Here is a 17,688-nt window from a genome sequence, read left to right on the forward strand (position 1 = left end):
GACCGGCTCCGTGCGTGATCAGGCCCATCAGCCGTTCCTTCGTCTGTCCCGTGCCGTCGGTCCGGGTGTGCCTGCTCCGGCCTGTGGGCGGCTCGACGCGGCGCACCGCACCTCCCCTTGGCGCGGCCCCCGGGCGCTTTCCGGCCCCAACGGAGACGCGCCTCCCGGTGGGGACCTGCGGCTGTTCCTTCCCGGGCGGGCAGTGAGCCACACCGGATACCTCCCGGCCGGCGTTTGTAGATGGGAGGGGAGATAAAAGGCCCGAGGGATGGTGGCCATAAAGTCAATGTACGCAGGCTTGCGTTCTTTCATTCATTCAACAGTTTTTGCGCACTTGCTCCATGCGAGACGTGAAGCTTACAGAAGGGAGCGAGACGGTCGCGGGAGCTGCTGTCCTGGAACTTACAGCGTAGGAGGAAACAGGAACATGTTCAGGTTGTAAAGGACAATCTATTTCAAAACACTTGAGAGCAGATTTCTTTATCTCTTCTTTGGAGGGGCATTTGGGTTGTTTCTAGTTTTTATCTCTTGTGAATAAAGCTCCTATAACGTTCCTGTGTCCGTCTGTGTCGATACATGTTTTCATTTCTCTTGGGTAAATAGCTAGGAGGGGAGTTGCTGGGTCATCGGGTAACTGTGCTTTAACCTTGTGAGAAACTGCCAAGCTGTTTTCCAAAACAGTTGTCTCATCTGACATTTTCAGTTGCTCCTCACATGGCCAACATTTGATGCTGCCAATCTTTGCAGGGCTAGCCACCCTAATATGTAAAGTCATACATCGCTGTAGTTTTATTTGTATTTCTCTGATTATTGATGATGTTGACCATATGTCATGTGCTTATTGGCCATTTGTAGATCTTTTGTAGTCTGTTAAGTCTTCACTAAGTTTTTTTTAAAATCACGTTGTCTTATTATTGAATTGTAGGAGTTCTAGATATATATTTGGATACAAATCCTCTATCAGATAAATGCATTGCAAATATTTTCCTCTAGAATGTGGCTCATTCTTTTAAAATAATGGTGCCTTTTAAGGTTGTGGGTTCCATTCCCCGTCTGGGCACATACAAGAATCAACCAATGAATACATAAATAAGTTGGACAACAAATCAATGTTTTTCTCCCTTCCGCTCCCCCCAAAAAATCAATAAATAAATTTTAAAATTTTTAAATAAAATAATGGTGCCTTTTAAAGAGCAGAAGTTTTTTATTTTGATTAATTGGTGGTATATAGGCTATATTATTTAGCAATAAAAGTGCATAAAATATAAAATAGTGCAGTCAACTTGGAAAAGTTCCTCAAACTATTAAGCATAGAGTTATCATATGGCCCAGCGATGCCACTCCTAGGTATATACCCAAGAGAACTGAAAACATGTCCACACAAAAACTTGTATATGAATGTACATAGTAATATTACTCAAATAACCCAAAACTAGAAACAACCCAAATGTCCATCAACTAATCAATAGATACACAAAATGTGGTTTAATCTCTACAGTAGGATATTATTCAGCCATAAAAAAGAACGGTGTCCTGATACGCTACAACATGGATGAATCTTGAAAACATGTTAAGTGAAATAAACCAGACACAAAAGAACCACATTTTGTATGGCTCTTTTGTATGAAATGTCCAGAAGGATAAATCCATAGTGATAGAAAGTGGATTAGTGGTTGCCAGTAGCTGGGGAGAAGGACAGGGGAGTGACTGCTAATGGGTACAGACTTTCTTTTGAGGGTAATGTTATAAAATTGGTTGTGATGGTTGCCCAGCTCTGTGACTACACTAAAAACCACTGAATTGTACACTTTAAAAGGGTGTTTTTTATTTAATAAAGTTTTATTTTTCAAAATGTACAGCTGGTGGGATCTGTTGTTCATGCATCTTCACCAGCAGCTGGGGCGTCCCCACCCTTGGTGTTTCTGGTACATGACTTGAGCTCTGTGCTTTGAAACTAATTTAATAAGTCCTTACTAAGGAGCTCCTAGGGCTGTCCTGACAACAGTCAAGGTTATAAGCTTATAGTTGGAAACTTCCTTACAGAGTTTGTCATACGTTGCTTTGTCAAATGAAGCTGGGCTATTGAGCTTGTCCCCAACTTTCGCTTTGGGTCACTTCTTTTTGGCCTCGCCCCCAGATTTGTTCACTGGGTCTTTGTCTTTCTTGGCCAACTTTCTGGCATTTTTCTTCTTCTTGTCCTCTTTGGCAGCACAGGGAAGCTCAAAGAGCAGCTGCTACCACTGCAGCCTTGCTAAATGTTGGACAGAAGGTTAAAAAGGGTGAATTTTATGATGTGTGAATTCTCTCTTAATAAAGCCGTTGATACCAAAACAAAACAAAACAAAACAAAACTGCTAATGCATGCAACATGAGCGAATTTCAAAACCATGATGCTGCAAGAAGTCAGACACAAAAGAGTAATACTATATGCTGCCATTTATATAAAGTTCTGAAGCAGGCAGAACCAATCTACAGTGGTGGAAATCAGATCAGTAGTTGCCTGTGGCAGGGGGCGGGGAAAAGATTGACTGTGAAAGGACATGTAAGGGAGCTCTGTGATGCAATGTCCTGTATCTTGATTGGGGTGGTGATTACATACATGGGTGTATATACTTGTCAAAAACCATAGAACTGTACACTAAGATGTGTGTATTAAATTATGTGTACATTTTTACTTCAATAAATTAATTTAAAAACAGAAAACAGATTTCTGTCTCAGTCAGGCAATATAGTCAGCAGTGCTTCCCAACCCTTCTCACCCACATCATAAGGGAATAATCTAGTGCAGCTTTACTAAAGGGCATTTGGAGTCCTTGTCTAGGGTGGACCTGCGGCTCCCAGCCCAGGCTCTGGGCACCTTCCCTGCCTGGCTGAGGACCTCAAAGCCTGCCAGGGACATGCTTGGGAAGCTCAGTGTGGTGGCAAGCAAAGTGGACTCTGGAGTCAGACTGATGGGAGTGGGGGTGAGTTCCTGCCCTGCTGAGAACTGCCTCTGTGCCTTGGGCAAGTTACCGAGTCTCTCAGTGCCTCTGATTCCTCGCCTCTAAAATCAGATAGTAATAACACTTGCCTCAAAGGAACACTGACATGATAAAGATAACATGTGCGAGTCCGTAGAATCTACCTGGCACAGCATAATTAATCAATTACAACTCATTATCTTCATAAAAGGGGACAAGAGCTACTGTATCATTTAATGAGAACATAATATTTCCCTGACTGATAAAGTTTCCTGTTCTAAATAAAATAAAATTAAAATTAAAAAAGGACTATTCTTTAAAACTTTACATCTTGGGAATTCTCACTTGAAAATACAAATGAGTCCCCAGCAGTGTACCGGCTGGCACCAAGATGTCCAGCATTGCTGTAGTGAATTTTCACTGCACCTTATGTCCCAGCCCCTCTGCGTGTCTCTGCCATGCCACCCGACTCAGTCTCCTGCTTCTCCACAAGGTTCAAGAGAGCCCCCAAATTAAGAGGGCACAAAAGTACAGGTGTTTGAGTGGGGTATCCCTCCACCCTCTTCTCCCCCTTCCATCTCCTGGCGCCTCTAATCACCAGGCGGTCTGAGGCTAAGTGGTAGTTTTGCCCACAGTGGGGCTTGGAAACCACACCCCTTCTCCTGGGGCCCTCCTGGCCATTCCCAACACCCTGGTCTCCTCCACTGTTGAGATGGGTCTCAAGGGGGCATGGTGTTTCCCATGGTGTGTGTGCCGGAGACAGCGGGGGACTGAAAGAGGAGCAGGTATGGGGAAAAAGGGGGGGCATCAGGAAGCTATAAACTGCACTGGGAGAAAGGTAAATGCTTAACCCAGTGAAGGGAAAAGGATAGTCTGTTTCCCTGGATGGGAGGTGGGTCTATGACTTCCCCACAGAGCTGGCTAAATACTTTGTGGGGCCCAATGCAAAATGCAGAAGTGGGACCCTATATTAAAAAATGATTAAGAATTTCAAGATGACGAGAGTAGAGCAGCACACCCAGCATGGGGCCCTTCTGAGTGTGGGGTCCTTTGCAACTGCACAGGCCTGCTCTCTCAAGGACTCCTCTCCCTCTCCCTGCTGATGCCACCAACATTCACCCAGGACCCTCAGATGTCTTCCCTGGCCTTTTTCCTCCTCACTGAGGGTGGTGGTGTGGGGGTAAAAGGGATCCAGACTCACAATTCCCTTCTTCTTTCAATCTCCCTTTTAGGTCTGGATCCAGCTGCCCCTCCAGATCCAGATCCCAGCCCAGTGATAGCTCCCATCATGACTGAGGGAGGGATGCCCTCCCTAGGGTCTAGTGCCTACTTCAGCAGGAAAGCCCGGCTCTCCTTCCGCCACCAGCTGCATGACATAGCATCAGCCAATGACTCTACCATTTGAAGGGGACAACCAGGGGCTGAACTTCTAGGAAGCCTTGGCAACCTTCCTTCCCCCGCTTCTCAGTGATTCCACTTTCTGGCTCCCCCAAGTCCCTCGTGATCTTCTCATTAAATATATTCAGAGTTGCCAAATGTTCTGTGTATGTCCATGTATGTTGAGATGGAAGAGTAGATGGGGAGTAGACTTGGTTAGGGGGCTGAGGTGGGAAGTGCAGAATTGGGTGGGAGTGGGGAACATAGGAGTGGTCAGTATGATGTAGCTGATCTAATGAAGAGCCCCACTGTGGCTAGCTGGAAGTTTGCTGAAATCAAACTGCAAGACTTGAGTGTGGTGAGAGCAGTTTGGAGAGGTTGGAGGCTAGGCAGGACAGCAGACAGGGCTGTCATGTTCGTTCAGTGTCCACTCTCTACTAGGCACTGAGGATGTATCAGTGAACAAGCAGAAAGAATTCTCTCTTCTCACTGACCTTACTTCCTAATAGAGGAGGTAGACAATAAGTAAACAAGGAAACACGATAATATGAGATAGCAATAACTGCTGCTATGAAGAAAATTAAACAGGGTAATATGGAAGAGGTGGTGGTGGGGGGCTATTTCTTAAATTTCATTGTTTTTAGGGAAGGCCTTTCTGATAAGGTGCCATTCAGTTCTGTTTCCTGAATGATGTGTCAATGTAGGCTCATCAACTGTAAAAAGTGTACCACTCAGTGCAGGATGCTGATAGTGGGAGATGCTATGCATATGTCGGGGGCAGCAAGGTTATGGGAAATCTCTGTATCTTCTGGTCAATTTTGTTGTGGACCTAAAACTGCTCTAAAAAATAATTTTTAAAAAAATCAGCAGAGTAGTCTCAGGCAAAAAAACAAACAAACCAGTAACTATTAAGTGCAAAACCTCTTAGGTTCTAGGGAAAAAAGCCAGTGACTGGAGTGGCAAGATTGAGGGGAACTGCTGAGTCTTCTAGGCCATGGTAAGGGGTTAAAATAGCATTCTAGATGGAATGGTAAGCCACTGAAGAATTGTGAGCAGGGAAACAACATGATTTCACTTACAATGAAAGATTACTTTAGTTGCTGTACCTGGAAAAGATTGGAGAAGATCAAGTATGGAAGCAGTAAGGCCATGTAAGAGAGGGTGTTGCCATCCTCCAGGCAAGAGATGAAGATGGCTTGGCCCAAGACAGTGCAGTGAGAGGCAGACGGGTTTTACGGGTACTTTTGGAGAGTTTTAGGACTTACTGTTAGACTGAATGTGGAGTACACGGGAAAGAAAGGAATCAAAGATGCCCTAAGGCAGGGAGGACCAGAACAGGTTTTGCAGGAAAATCAGAAGTTCTCTATTGGTTACTTTAAGTTTGAAGTACAGGTTTGAGGACAGAGATTCTTTTCTGCTCTTTTTCACTTAATCAGATACTATCCCTCTACAGGGCAGGATTATATTCTAGAGCAAAGTTTTCAAATGTAGCTTATTCACTTCCCTGGCCCATAGTGGGGAGAAAAGAAGATTGGGACAGGATTAAGAATGTTAGTCACTGTCAATGAACACCACTTTGCTCACTTAGGGCCCTGGCTTGAGTGGAGACAGCCATGGAGGGGCCAGAATCCACTCTCTGCCTCCCATCTAAGGGGCTGAAGGCCCACATATCACCACACTCCCATGGGAACAGTGGCTTCCAGAACTGGCCAACCGCACTCTCTGTGGCTGCCCTCTCCCACCCAATGTCCATCTGAAGCTCCAATTGCAAACACCTTCCTCCCAAAAGCCAAGGAAGTCACACTGCTGCTCCTGACAAGATGAGGTGACAGAGGTGAGTTTGGAGAGAGGGGCCCATGAGCCTGAGTCAGAGGAGATCTGGAGTCCTTCTGGCCTTAGAGCCAGTAGCCTCCCATGATGACAGGCAGGAGGCAGGCTAAGGGGAGGAGACCTTAGTCTCAGTCAGAATACTGAGTTCTACCTCGGGCTTGAACAGGGGTGGGGATAGGATCATTTGTTGGTAGTTCCACATAAACTACAGTCTGGTGTCACAAGGAGCTGGATCTAGTAGAGGAAAGGAAATGTGGGGGGAGGTGGCCTGAAGAGTTTGAAAACCACCCCTGTAAAGGCTCCTCTCCAATGCCCCCAGAGCTCAGAGCAGTGGTCTGTACAAACTGTAGTGGACCAGACAAGTTTCGGCTTGAAGTAAAAAAAAAAGAACCCCAAAGCACACAGACTCTTTTTGACAAACTGTTTATTGAATTTTGGGTCAGTATGGGATGTCTCTTACTGTACCCTAGAATCCCAGGGTTCAGGGAGGCGGTAAAGTGGCAATGGAGAATTTGGGGATCTGGTCTCCCAAGAGTACCTGCCGCTCTACCCCTGATTCTGATATGGATGCCAGACGGATCACCCCTCCACTGGAGCCATCCCTCTCCATGGCCAAAGCGAGAGCTGTGGATAAAAAAAAAGTTGAGGGTCAGAGTTGGCTGCTGGCATCACTGCAAGGAATGATGAAAATTGGACTGGCGTGGGTATGGGGGTTGAAGCTCACAGGCCCATAAACCCGTTCTCACCGTTAGCAGTGAATTGTAGACACTCTTCCTTGGTCATACCTTCCCGGTAGGTAGCATCGACAAAGCCATAAATATAGGAGCTTCCGGAGCCTCCAATGGCAAAGGACTGTCTTACCATCATCCCCCCCATGGGCACCGAGTACACCTGCCAGGTGGAGGGAGGAAAAGAGTCATCAGTTGTACCCTCCTCACAACACATGTACATTCACCTGTCCATTGTAGGACTGATCTGGGAAGAGTTAATAGTGAGGTAGAGGCTGCAAACAGAAAACGGCTGGGGCGGGGAGAAGATCAAAGGCATGGCCCCAAGAATCCAGGGGCGGGAAGCATCTGACCTGCCCCTCCTTCTTGGGAGTCCCAGCCTGCAACGATGATTCCTGCCATCAGGTCTTCGCGGTATCGGTAACACATCTCCTTGAAGAGGCTGGCTGCAGTGTGGACCAGAGGCGGCTCGTTCAGCTCAATGCTAGAAGACGAGGGGAGTCACAGGGAAGGCATCATCAGGACCTAGAAGTCAGACCATCCCAGCTCCCTTCACATACTTGTTTCTTCCCAGCCCACAAGCACCTGTGGAAACCAAGCTGATAGGTAACAGCATCAGCTACAGCCTGGGTATCGGCTGCAGAGCCTGAGCGGCAGCAGAAGATACGATCGTGAATAGGGGTTAGCTTGTCAGTCACCCGGTTGGCGATGTAGGACCTGCAGAATGACAGGATAGTGAGGGAAAGGACCCCACTTGTCTCCCACCTCCATCCCATTATTATCTACTCCCTCTGGCCTCGGGAATAGGGCGTCCTCTATTTCCTGTTCTCATCCAAACTGAAGCAGTCTGGAGGACAGACTTCTGCAAGAATTTCACCTACGGGCGAGTTGCAGAAGCTGGAACAAATCCTTATCTCCAGGGAGGGGAGAAACCTCCCTCCCGCAGCTGAGTGCGGAGGGTAAGGATGGGCTGGCAGGCATGGAAGGAAGAGAAAGAGAGCTCACCCAGTGGTTGTTCGGGAATCGGCCCCCAGAACCACGCCCCCGTCAAACTGAACTGCCATGATCGTGGTCTGGGAAAGAAGAGAAAGCAGTGAGTCTGGGCCTATTCGCATTCTCCAGCACAAGCGAACAATGATCCCCCTATCCAGCCCCTAGAGTACGAGGGACCCACTGTCAAGTCTCGGAGGGGCCTCAACGACCCGCAAAATACCACAATTCCAACCCTCAAATCCCCACAGGCTCATCCCAGCCTTGGCCTGTGTCGCGCAAGTTTCTAGAACTCCACACGTCCGCCTGCCTTCCCCGTCCTACCACCACGCATCCTCGGGACCCCTCTCCCTCGGCCTCCAGCACATCCCAGACCACCTCCCGCCTCCGCCCCCCAGGCCTCCCAACTCTCCCAGGCCTGTCCTCCCATCGCATTCAGACGTGCGCACATCTCCTGAACCCCGAGTCCTTCCTCACCCCTGTGGAGACTTCCCGGTTTTCCCAGTCGGGGGTAATGGCCTCCGGCCCCCAGGCTGGTGCCGGACCCGCTCCTTTAGCTACTAAGGTGGCCGCCATCTTTCTCCTCTGGTGCTGCCACAAAGCAACTGTCGTAAAGCGCTCTGTCACTCCCTTTAGTCGTGCTCCGAGGCCTTCTGGGAGCGAAGCTGGGCCACGGTTGACGGCAGAAGGGAAAAGAAATGTGGAAGGACGTTCTTTTGCGACAGTGAATTGCTTGACGGCAGCGTGGCAGGCAAGTAAGCAAACAAAAATACCACCCCACCCCCCAAAAACAAAACAAAACAAAACAAAATAAAACAAAAAACCACAACCCAGTCTGCAAGGGCTGTGCTTCCGATTGGATTGTGCAGTACTGATATATCTGATTGGGGTTGCAAGTCAAAAAGTCTTCAAGAGCACACTGTCTTCATTTCTCTTAGGTATGTACGTATATACCTGGTAGTATATACAGTGCCAGGCGTGGAATTGCTGGGTCATAAACTAACTGTTCAACATTCTGAGGAACGGACAACTGTTTTTCACAATAGCTGTCCCATTTGACATCCCCACCAGCCACGTAACAGGGTTCCAATTTCTCTACATCCTCACTAATTGTTGTGTGTTTTTACTTTAGCCATCCTAGATGGTGTGAATTGGTGTCTTGTGGGTTGGTGTTGTTTTTGTACTTCCCTAATGATTAGTGATGGTGAGCCTATTTTCATATGCGAATTGTCCGTTTGTTTATCTTCTTTGGAGGAATTTCTATTGAAGAAGTCCTTTGCCCATTTTAAAATTGGGTTATCTTTTGTTGAGTTTGTAAGAGTGTTTTTGGTATTGTAGATACTAGACCTGTATCAGATACATGATCTGCAAATATTTTCTCCCGTTCTATGGATTATCTTTTCACTTTTTTCATTGGTATCATTTGAAGCACAAAATTTTAAGTTTTGGTGAAGTCCAATTTTGTGTTTTTCCTTTAGTTGCTTATGCTTTTGATATCTGAGAAACTGTTGCCTAACCCAAGGCTACAAAGATTTACCGTTATGTTTTCACCTAACAGTGTTATAATTTTAATTCTTTTTTTTTAAAATATATATTTTATTGATGTTTTTACAGAGAGGAAGAGAGAGGGACAGAGAGTTAGAAACATTGGTGAGAGAGAAACATCGATCAGCTGCCTCCTGCACACCTCCCACTGGGGATGTGCCCGCAACCAAGGTACATGCCCCTGACCGGAATCGAACCTGGGACCCTTCAGTCTGCAGGCCAATGCTCTATCCACTGAGCCAAACCAGTTAGGGCTAATTTTAATTCTTATATTTTTAGGTCTATGATTAATTTTGAGTTAATTTTTGTATTTAATGTGTAGGGGCATATATATATATATATATATATATATATATATATATATATATATATATATATATCATTGATTTCAAAGAGGAAGGGAGAGGGAGAGAGAGATAGAAACATCAATGATGAGAGAGAATCATTGATCCGCTGCCTCCTACACGCCCCCAACTGGGGTGGAGCCCTGCAACCCGGGCATGTACCCTTGACCAGAATCGAAACTGGGACCCTTCAGTCTGCAGGCCGATGTTCTATCCATTGAGCCAAACCAGCTAAGATCCAATATTCATTCTTTTGTACGTGGATATTCATTTGTTCCAGCACCATTTGTTGAAAAGACTATTCTGTCCCCTTTGAATGGTCTTGACACCTTTGTTGAAAATCATTTGACCATGGGTGTAATACTTTTTTTGTTAATCCTCACCTGAGGATATTTTCCATTGATTTTTAGAGAATAGGAGGGAAGGAGAGAGGGGAGGAGGGAGGTAGATGAAGAGAGTAGGAGGGGGAGAGAGAGAGAAACATTGATGTGAAAGAGACACATAGATTGCTTACCTCCCACAGCACCCCAACCAGGGTGGGGATTGCACAAACTTGCAACCCAGGTACGTGCCCTTGACTGGGAATCAAACCCATGACCCATCAGTGTGTGGGCCAGTGCTCTAACCACTGAACAACATTGGCCAGGGCTAATACTTTTTATATATTGTTTGCTAGTATTTTGTTGAAGATTTTTTACATCTCTATTCATACAATATATCAATATATTGGTCTGTAATTGCTTTTTTATATATATCGTTGGTATCAGGGTAATATAGGCCTCTGAGAATAAGTAGGGAAGACTTCCCTCTTCTATTTTTGTAAGAGTTTGAGAAGGATTTCCATTAATTTTTTTTTTTAACATTCAGTAGAGTTTATCAGTGAAAATGTCTGGTGCTGGGCTTTTCTTTGTGGGAAGTTTTTTTTTTAATATTTTATTGATTTTTTACAGAGAGGAAGGGAGAGGGATAGAGAGTTAGAAACATCGATGAGAGAGAAGCATCGATCAGCTGCCCCCTGCACACCCCCCACCGGGGATGTGCCCGCAACCAAGGTACATGCCCCTGACCGGAATCAAACCTGGGACCCTTCAGTCCGCAGGCCGATGCTCTATCCACTGAGCCAAACCAGTTAGGGCTGTGGGAAGTTTTTATTACTAACTCAATCTCTTCATTATAGGACTAGTCAGAGTTTCTATTTACTTTTTAAAAAAAAATGTATTCTCTTTATTTTAAATTTTTTTATTGATTTCAGATAGGAAGGAAGTGGGAGAGATAGAAATATCAATTATGGGAGAGAATCATTGATCAGCTGCCTCCTGCACGCTCCCCACTGGGGATCAAGCCCATAACCCAGGCATGTGCCCTTGACCAGAATAGAATCTGGGACCCTTCAGTCCATAGGCCGACACCCACTCAGTCAAACTGGCTAGGGCTCTATTTACCTTTGAGTCCATTTTGGTACTTTATGTCTTTCTAAGAATGTGTCCATTTCTGTTAGGTTACCTAATTTGTTAGTCTACAATGGTTTATAGTATTCCCTTATAATCCCTTTTATTTCTGTTAAGATTTGTAGTAATGTCCCCTTTCATTATTGATTTTAATCATTTGTCTTCCCTCTTTTTTTATTGGTTAGTCTAGCTAAAGTTTTGTTAATTTTCTTGATCTTTTCAAATAACTTTTTTTCTTTTAATTTTTATTTATTGATTTGAGAGAGAGAGAGGAAGGGAAAGAGAGTGGAAGGACAGAGGGAGAGAGAGATGACCACTTTGTTCTACTTATCTATGCATTCATTGGTCAATTCTCTTTTTTATATACTTTTAAAAATATGTTTTTATTGATTTCAGAGAGAGGAAGGGAGAGGGAGAGATAGAAACATCAGTGATGAGAGAGAATCATTGATTGGCTGCCTCCTGCACGCCCCACACTGGGGATCAAGCCGGCAACCCCGGCATGTATCCCTACCAGAATTGAACTGTGATCTCCTGGTTCTTAGGTCAACACTCAACCACTGAGCCACACCAGCCAGGCTTCTTTTACATTTTTTTATTGTAGTAAAATATAAATAACAACATAAAATGTAGCATTTTAATCATTATTGGTGTACAATCTAGTAACACCAAGTACATTTACATTGTTATGCAACCCCCTTCTTTTCTTTTTGACTCTCTTGGCTCCAGCCACCTGAACTATTTTTTGTGCTCATACATTCATTCAACAAGAAACCATTGTGTTTACTAGGTACCAGGCACTGTGTGAGCCACTGAAGGTAAATCAGGGAACAAAATAGACAGAAATTTCTAGCCCCATGTGATGGATCCTCCCTTCCCCCAATTGGTGGGCGGAGTATGATGTAACCTGCAGCCCGGAAATACCTGAGTGACTAACTATGTACCTTATATGGACAATACACTGAACCACCGATCAATACCTGCCAAATACCCTAAACCAGTGATGGCGAACCTTTTGAGCTCGGCGTGTCAGCATTTTGAAAAACCCTAACTTAACTCTGGTGCCGTGTCACATATAGAAATTTTTTGATATTTGCAACCATAGTAAAACAAAGACATATTTTTGATATTTATTTTATATATTTAAATGCCATTTAACAAAGAAAAATCAACCAAAAAAATGAGTTCGCGTGTCACCTCTGACACGTGTGTCATAGGTTCGCCATCACTGCCCTAAGCCCTTGTTCCTATATGGACCATACATTAAGCCACCAATCAGCACATGCCGAGTACACTAAGCCCCCCATTCCTTCCCTCAAAAGGCATGCTCACCTCTGCACGTGCTGCTGTTCTCCCATTGTGAGACAGCCCGGCAGGTCTCTTTCCCTTAATAAAGCCTATAATCCTGGTTTTTGGCTCCCGACTGGTCTCTCACCATGGAACTTATATATATGTTGGGGGAGACAACAAAAAATAAAGAATTCCAATATACAGTATGTTAGAGAGTGAATTGAATAAGAAGAAAAATAAAGCAAGGAAGGAAGTTAGGAAGTGTGTGTGTGTGTGTGTGTGTGTGTGTGTGTGTGTGTGTGTGTTGACATTTTGGAATAATCAGGAAAGATCTCACTGAGGAGACATTTGAATAAAGACCAGAAGGAAGTAAGGAGGGAAGACATTTTCTATTTGGGGGAAAAATGGTATGGACAGAGGGGAGAGCAAGTGCAAAGGTTCTGAGGCAGGATCAAATCTGACATGTCCAGTGAGTATTGAGGAGGTCAATTTGGCTAATGCAGAGTCAGATCAGGTAGGATCTTTACAAAGCTTTTCAACATTCTTAACTGAAAATATGATACAGAAAATTTCCTGATTAATTTTTAAAAAATATATTTTTATTGATTTCAGAGAGGAAGGGAGAGGGAGAAAGAAACATCAATGATGAGAATCATCGATCAGCTGCCTCTTGCACGCCCTCTACTGGAGGTCGAGCAGGCAATTGAATGTGGGAGCAGCCAAAGTCATTTAGTAAAGATTAAACGCCTCACCGAAACCGGTTTGGCTCAGTGGATGGAGCGTCAGCCTGCGGACTGAAGGGTCCCAGGTTCGATTCCGGTCAAGGGCATGTACCTGGGTTGCGGGCACATCCCCAGTGGGAGGTGTGCAGGAGGCAGCTGATCGATCTCTCTCATCGATGTTTCTAACTCTCTATCTCTCTCCCTTCCTCTTTGTAAAAAATCAATAAAATATACTTTAAAAAAAAGATTAAATGCCTCTCTGGTGTGAGGAATAATGCACAGGTTTTAGGCTTGGGTGGCTGACAGGTGCCATTTACTCATCGAGACAAGGAACACAAGTTCTGGGAGGAGGCGATTGGATCCCAGCCGGACGTGTTGCCTTTACGGGGTCTGTGGAGGTAGCTCAGGGGACAGGTCCGGACTGGAGACTTGGCCTGTAGTTGGCCAAGGGCAGCCATAGGCGTGGCTGAGACAGCCACGGGGAGCGTGAGTCTCTCTGCTGCCGGGAACAGGGATGACACATCTTCCCACACCCACTGTTTTCTATTTCCCCTTAAAGTGCCCGCTGGCCTCACAAAAAACAAAAAACAAACAAAAAACCGCTCTAAATCGACGGCTACCAAAAAATACCTTTTATTCCCTCTAGCTTCTCCCTTCTTCCCGGGACTTCGGGGGTAGAGGGAGGAGATAAAAAAAATCCCACCCTACCCGGGGCGCGCCTGCAAGGGAATGACGTCACCGCAGAGGCGGGATATCAGGCGCCCCGCCCCCCCGATAGCCGGGCTCCGGGGGCCTGGACCCTGAGCCCAGTGCTGCGCGGGTCCCGCCCCGGGGCGCTCCCTTCCCGGGGATCCCCTAGGCCAGCTGGAGCAGGCCGCGCTCGGCCAGCAAACCCTGCGTCCGGTTGTAGACCTCCTCCAGGGTGCCCGCCGCGCGAGCCAACGCGGCCCGCGCCTCCGCCTCTCCGGTTCGCGGACAGGCCAGGTCCAGCAGGCGGCCGCGACCCGGGAAGGAGAGGAACGCGAGGCGGGCGGCCTGCCGAACCAGCCAGGGGTGGTGCGGGCCCAGGACGGTGCTGTAGGCGTCGCTGCACTGCTCGCCGGCGCTCGGGCCTCGGTGCGCCCCGGTGGCCACCCGCTGCAGGCAGAGCTGGGACCAGCGTAGCGCACGGTGCAGCAGGAGAGTCGTCCGTGAGCCCGAGGCCTTGGCCGAGTCCGGAGGGGCGACCCCAGGCCTCTCCAGCAGTCCCGCCCGCCGCTCCCACGCAGCCATGGTCGCCAGCGATGTGTAGTGCGCGGCATCTGGGCCGTGCACCCGAGCCTCGAGGGCTGTCACTTTGCTGAAGGCTTCGCTCGTGGCGAAGGTGAAGATGGAGCCGAAGGGAGTTAGGAATCTGTGTGTTTGGTGGTGGGAAGAGTGGGCTGGTTAGAGAGAGGGCGGTGGAGCCATGGAGGCGGGGAAGGATGAGGGGAGGGAGACCACTCACTTGATGAGCTCCCTCCATCCCGCCAGGTACTGCGACAACTCCACATCCCCTTCCAGGTTCAGACTAGCGCGGAACGGCCTCACCAAGCGGCCCAGCATCCCCTCGGGGCCCAGACACCGAGGCTCTTCCCGCTCCGGGGCCTCCAGGGATCCCAACTGTTGCCGGATCTGGGGGAGCAGAACCCCTAGCCTGTTAGGCCTCCTTCGCCAACCTAAGGTCTAGCTGGTGTCCCTCCTGCTGTGCTCTCGGCTTCTGTCTAGGATGGGGGGACAGGAAGGAGGACCTGCTCTGCTCTTCAGCAGGGAGTCCGTCAGCCTGGCTCCACCTTCCCCCTGTTGAGGGTCCTACTTGGAGCTCCCGGTCCCAGCCCTGCCCCCAGCATACCTGTGAAGGCGGAGGTCCCTCAGTAACGCAGGGCTGAGCCCCCGATCCGCAGCCCGAGAGGGCGCCTGAGGAGAGACAAGGCGGGGCGGTGAGGACTCGAAGAGGGGCCTTAGGTCCCCAGGACCTGGATACCTGGGTTCCTGCCAGAGAAGGTGGGGGAAGAGGCCACTCACGTAGGCTCCGAGTACAGAGATAAAAAAGTAGCAGCGCGAAAATGGCAAGAGGAATTGTATGGCGGAGCCAGCGCCTGGAGACCTGTGGAAGCAGCACGACCCCCATGGGCGCTGCTGGGACCACCACCCCTCACCAGCTCCTACCCAGGCCTTATCCCTCCACCTCCCAGAAGGAAGAGAAGTCCGCGGTGCACTGAAGTGCAAGGGTTAATCATTAATCTAAGGCCCCTTACCCTGTGCCCTTTGCCCCAGAGGGCAGCACCTCAGGGGTGAGAAACCAGATTAAGAGGATTTGGGAAGTTTGGTGGCAATGACATGTCTCTGTATTTCCCTTCCTTATAGGATCAGGTTGTAGGAAGAGGCAGCCTGGGTGTCGGGAAGGGAGGCTGGGGTCAGAACCAGCTCCCACACTGAGCAATGATGTGGGTCCTAAGATAACAGACTCTGGGCTTGAGTTCCTTCCAGTGTAAATTGAGGATAATAATAGGTACTTGGCCAGGATTAAATGATAATGTACGTGTAAACACTGTAAATGGAAAAGCTTACCACAATTGCTCCATAAATCTTACCTATAAAGTTCAAGCACGGGGCACCTGGGATCCAGGGAGCACCCGCGTCTAAATTCTCTAGCCTATCCCCACGGGACCTTGTCTTGATCTAGATGCATGATCTCTTGATTGTATACTTCAGGCTTGATCCACCATGCCCTCACCAGCTCCTACCCAGTCCTTGTCCCAACTCCAGGTTGGCTCCTCTATCATTTATCAAACAAACCTTTATTAAGTACTTCCACATGCCAAGCCCTGATTAGGCCTCAAGGAGACAAATAAACTGAGCCTTCATAGAGCTCAAGGTCCATTAGAGACTTAATTATTTGTTTCCCCCACTGGAATGTGAGCTCTGATGAATCTTGTTTTTCTTGGTTGTAACTCTATTTACAGAATTTAGAATACTACCTGGGCCAAAGTACATTATTGCAAAATACGTATTCTATATAATAAAAGCATAGTATGCAAATTGTCTCCTCAACGGGGAGTTCATGAGTTCGTAGGGAGTTTGCCCAAGGGGCAGGGCCAGCCAGGGGAAGGGAGGGAGCCCCCCCCCCACACACACACAGCCACTAGGGACCCTACCAGTGCATGAATTTCGTGCACTGGGCCTCTAGTATGTTAATAAACAAAGAAATGTGTATTAGGGGCAGGCAAATAAGGGTAGTGCCCCAGATGACAAATTTGCACTTTTTTGGGGTGCGGTTTTGATTTTTGCAAATTAGGAGTCCACCTAGTGGCCATGGAGGGGGTGCTTTCAGAGAAAGGATACAGGATGCAATCAAAGAAACAATATCTCCTGTTCTTAGCCCCCAGTCCATAAACTTCTTAGAATTGTCCCTGTCTCTGTGTATATTTTCTTCTTGGGGTGAGGGAGAGTACCCCAGATTCTCAAGGAGTCAGGACCCCAATCTCTACAAAGCCTCTTCCTAGCTCCCACAGTTCATGGATTCTTGCCCTGTCTCTCACTCTGATGCTCCCTTGAATCTGGGAGGTCCCTGAGTTTGCTACTGACCAATCCTTTCCTGTGGGATTCAGGAGCCTTCACTTCCATCCCTAGCCTCGGGCTTCCCATTTCCCAGTGTTGAAGTGTTTCTCAGCTTGGCTGACGGTGACCTTAGGCAAGTTGCTTGCCATTTCTAAGCCCCAGTTCCCTATTCTACATAATAGGAAGGCTAATTCCCACCTCCTAAAATTGTGAGGGTTAAATAGAACACGCCTGCAAGACACTAACCACATAGCCTGTAGTAAAAGTTCAGGCGGATGGTGGTGATTTCAACTTGTCTGCTCCTGATGCCCCTCCTCCTCTGGTGCTGGGAGCATAGGTCTCCCTGAGCAGCAGATCAGGTCTGCAGGGTTCCGGGAGCAGATTAGTTTTTGGTGTCACTTAATCCGAGTGGCCCTTCCGCAATCGGAGCCCTCATGGGGCAGAGGTGGTATAAACCTGCTTAAGGGGCCCTGGCTCACAGAGGCTGCAGAATGGAGCCAGTGGGAGCCAAGCTGCTGCTGCTGTGGGCGATGTGCTGCGGGCACGCCAGAGCGATTGGTTCCAGAAGCTACACCCAAGTCATCGAGGTGACCAACGGGGGCCCCGCGGGCGACTGGGCCTGGCCCGAGATGTGTCCTGATGGATTTTTCACCATCGGATTCTCCATCAAGGTGAGGGCTCAGATCTAGGTCTCAAAGGCTTGGCTCAGTGGGTAGAGCTTTAGCCTGCGGACTTAAGGGTCCAGTTTAGATTCCAATCCAGGGCACATGCTGGTTGCGGGCTGGATCCCCAGTAGAGGGGTGTGTAGGAGGCAGCCAATCAATGATTCTCTTTCATCATTTAAAATATATATATATATATATATATATATATAT

At 47.6% G+C, this 17,688-nt stretch overlaps 3 protein-coding genes and 1 pseudogene across 5 annotated transcripts in view; 1 reads left to right on the plus strand and 3 right to left on the minus strand.

Moving 5' to 3' along the window:
* Positions 1–1,857: 1,857 nt before the first annotated feature.
* LOC102423338 lies at positions 1,858–2,899 on the minus strand (annotated as a pseudogene).
* Positions 2,900–6,574: 3,675 nt separating this feature from the next.
* Positions 6,575–8,518, minus strand: PSMB6 (proteasome subunit beta 6). Its single transcript, XM_006102766.3, has 6 exons — positions 8,363–8,518; positions 7,901–7,968; positions 7,481–7,612; positions 7,255–7,379; positions 6,914–7,063; positions 6,575–6,791 (listed from the first exon to the last, which is right to left on the minus strand). Exons 1-6 carry the CDS (start codon positions 8,459–8,461, stop codon positions 6,649–6,651), a joined length of 717 nt encoding a protein of 238 aa, XP_006102828.1. The 5' UTR covers positions 8,462–8,518; the 3' UTR covers positions 6,575–6,648.
* Positions 8,519–14,083: 5,565 nt separating this feature from the next.
* On the minus strand, positions 14,084–15,383 carry GLTPD2 (glycolipid transfer protein domain containing 2). Its single transcript, XM_023744094.1, has 4 exons — positions 15,278–15,383; positions 15,105–15,169; positions 14,721–14,887; positions 14,084–14,627 (listed from the first exon to the last, which is right to left on the minus strand). Exons 1-4 carry the CDS (start codon positions 15,381–15,383, stop codon positions 14,090–14,092), a joined length of 876 nt encoding a protein of 291 aa, XP_023599862.1. The 3' UTR covers positions 14,084–14,089.
* VMO1 (vitelline membrane outer layer 1 homolog) overlaps positions 14,224–17,688 on the plus strand; it is a 4,709-nt gene continuing 1,244 nt past the window's right edge. Inside the window, exons 1-3 of one of the 3 annotated variants that reach the window (XM_023744073.1) lie at positions 14,224–14,597; positions 14,747–14,936; positions 17,295–17,484. In XM_023744073.1, coding sequence (XP_023599841.1) covers positions 17,305–17,484 — 180 coding nt within the window. In that variant the 5' untranslated portion in view covers positions 14,224–14,597; positions 14,747–14,936; positions 17,295–17,304. Of the gene's footprint in view, positions 14,598–14,746; positions 17,485–17,688 lie in introns of all 3 variants that reach the window. The other 2 variants (XM_006102770.3, XM_014468101.2) reach the window with 2 other exon arrangements.

Source organism: Myotis lucifugus, unplaced genomic scaffold, assembly GCF_000147115.1.
Source record: "Myotis lucifugus unplaced genomic scaffold, Myoluc2.0 scaffold_426, whole genome shotgun sequence".
Taxonomy (NCBI): domain Eukaryota; kingdom Metazoa; phylum Chordata; class Mammalia; order Chiroptera; family Vespertilionidae; genus Myotis; species Myotis lucifugus.

What these genes read in the sequence shown, in the direction of transcription:
- GLTPD2 (XM_023744094.1), bottom strand. Translation starts at nt 15,383, where the DNA reads ATGGGGGTCGTGCTGCTTCCACAGGTCTCCAGGCGCTGGCTCCGCCAT. An exon ending in AGGGACCTCCGCCTTCACAG is followed by an intron (nt 14,888 to 15,104) that starts GTATGCTGGGGG and finishes CTGCTCCCCCAG; the next exon opens with ATCCGGCAACAGTTGGGATC. An exon ending in GGATGGAGGGAGCTCATCAA is followed by an intron (nt 14,628 to 14,720) that starts GTGAGTGGTCTC and finishes CCAAACACACAG; the next exon opens with ATTCCTAACTCCCTTCGGCT.
- PSMB6 (XM_006102766.3), bottom strand. Translation starts at nt 8,461, where the DNA reads ATGGCGGCCACCTTAGTAGCTAAAGGAGCGGGTCCGGCACCAGCCTGG. An exon ending in ACCGGGAAGTCTCCACAGGG is followed by an intron (nt 7,969 to 8,362) that starts GTGAGGAAGGAC and finishes CTTCTTTCCCAG; the next exon opens with ACCACGATCATGGCAGTTCA. An exon ending in TCTACAATTCACTGCTAACG is followed by an intron (nt 6,792 to 6,913) that starts GTGAGAACGGGT and finishes TTTTATCCACAG; the next exon opens with CTCTCGCTTTGGCCATGGAG.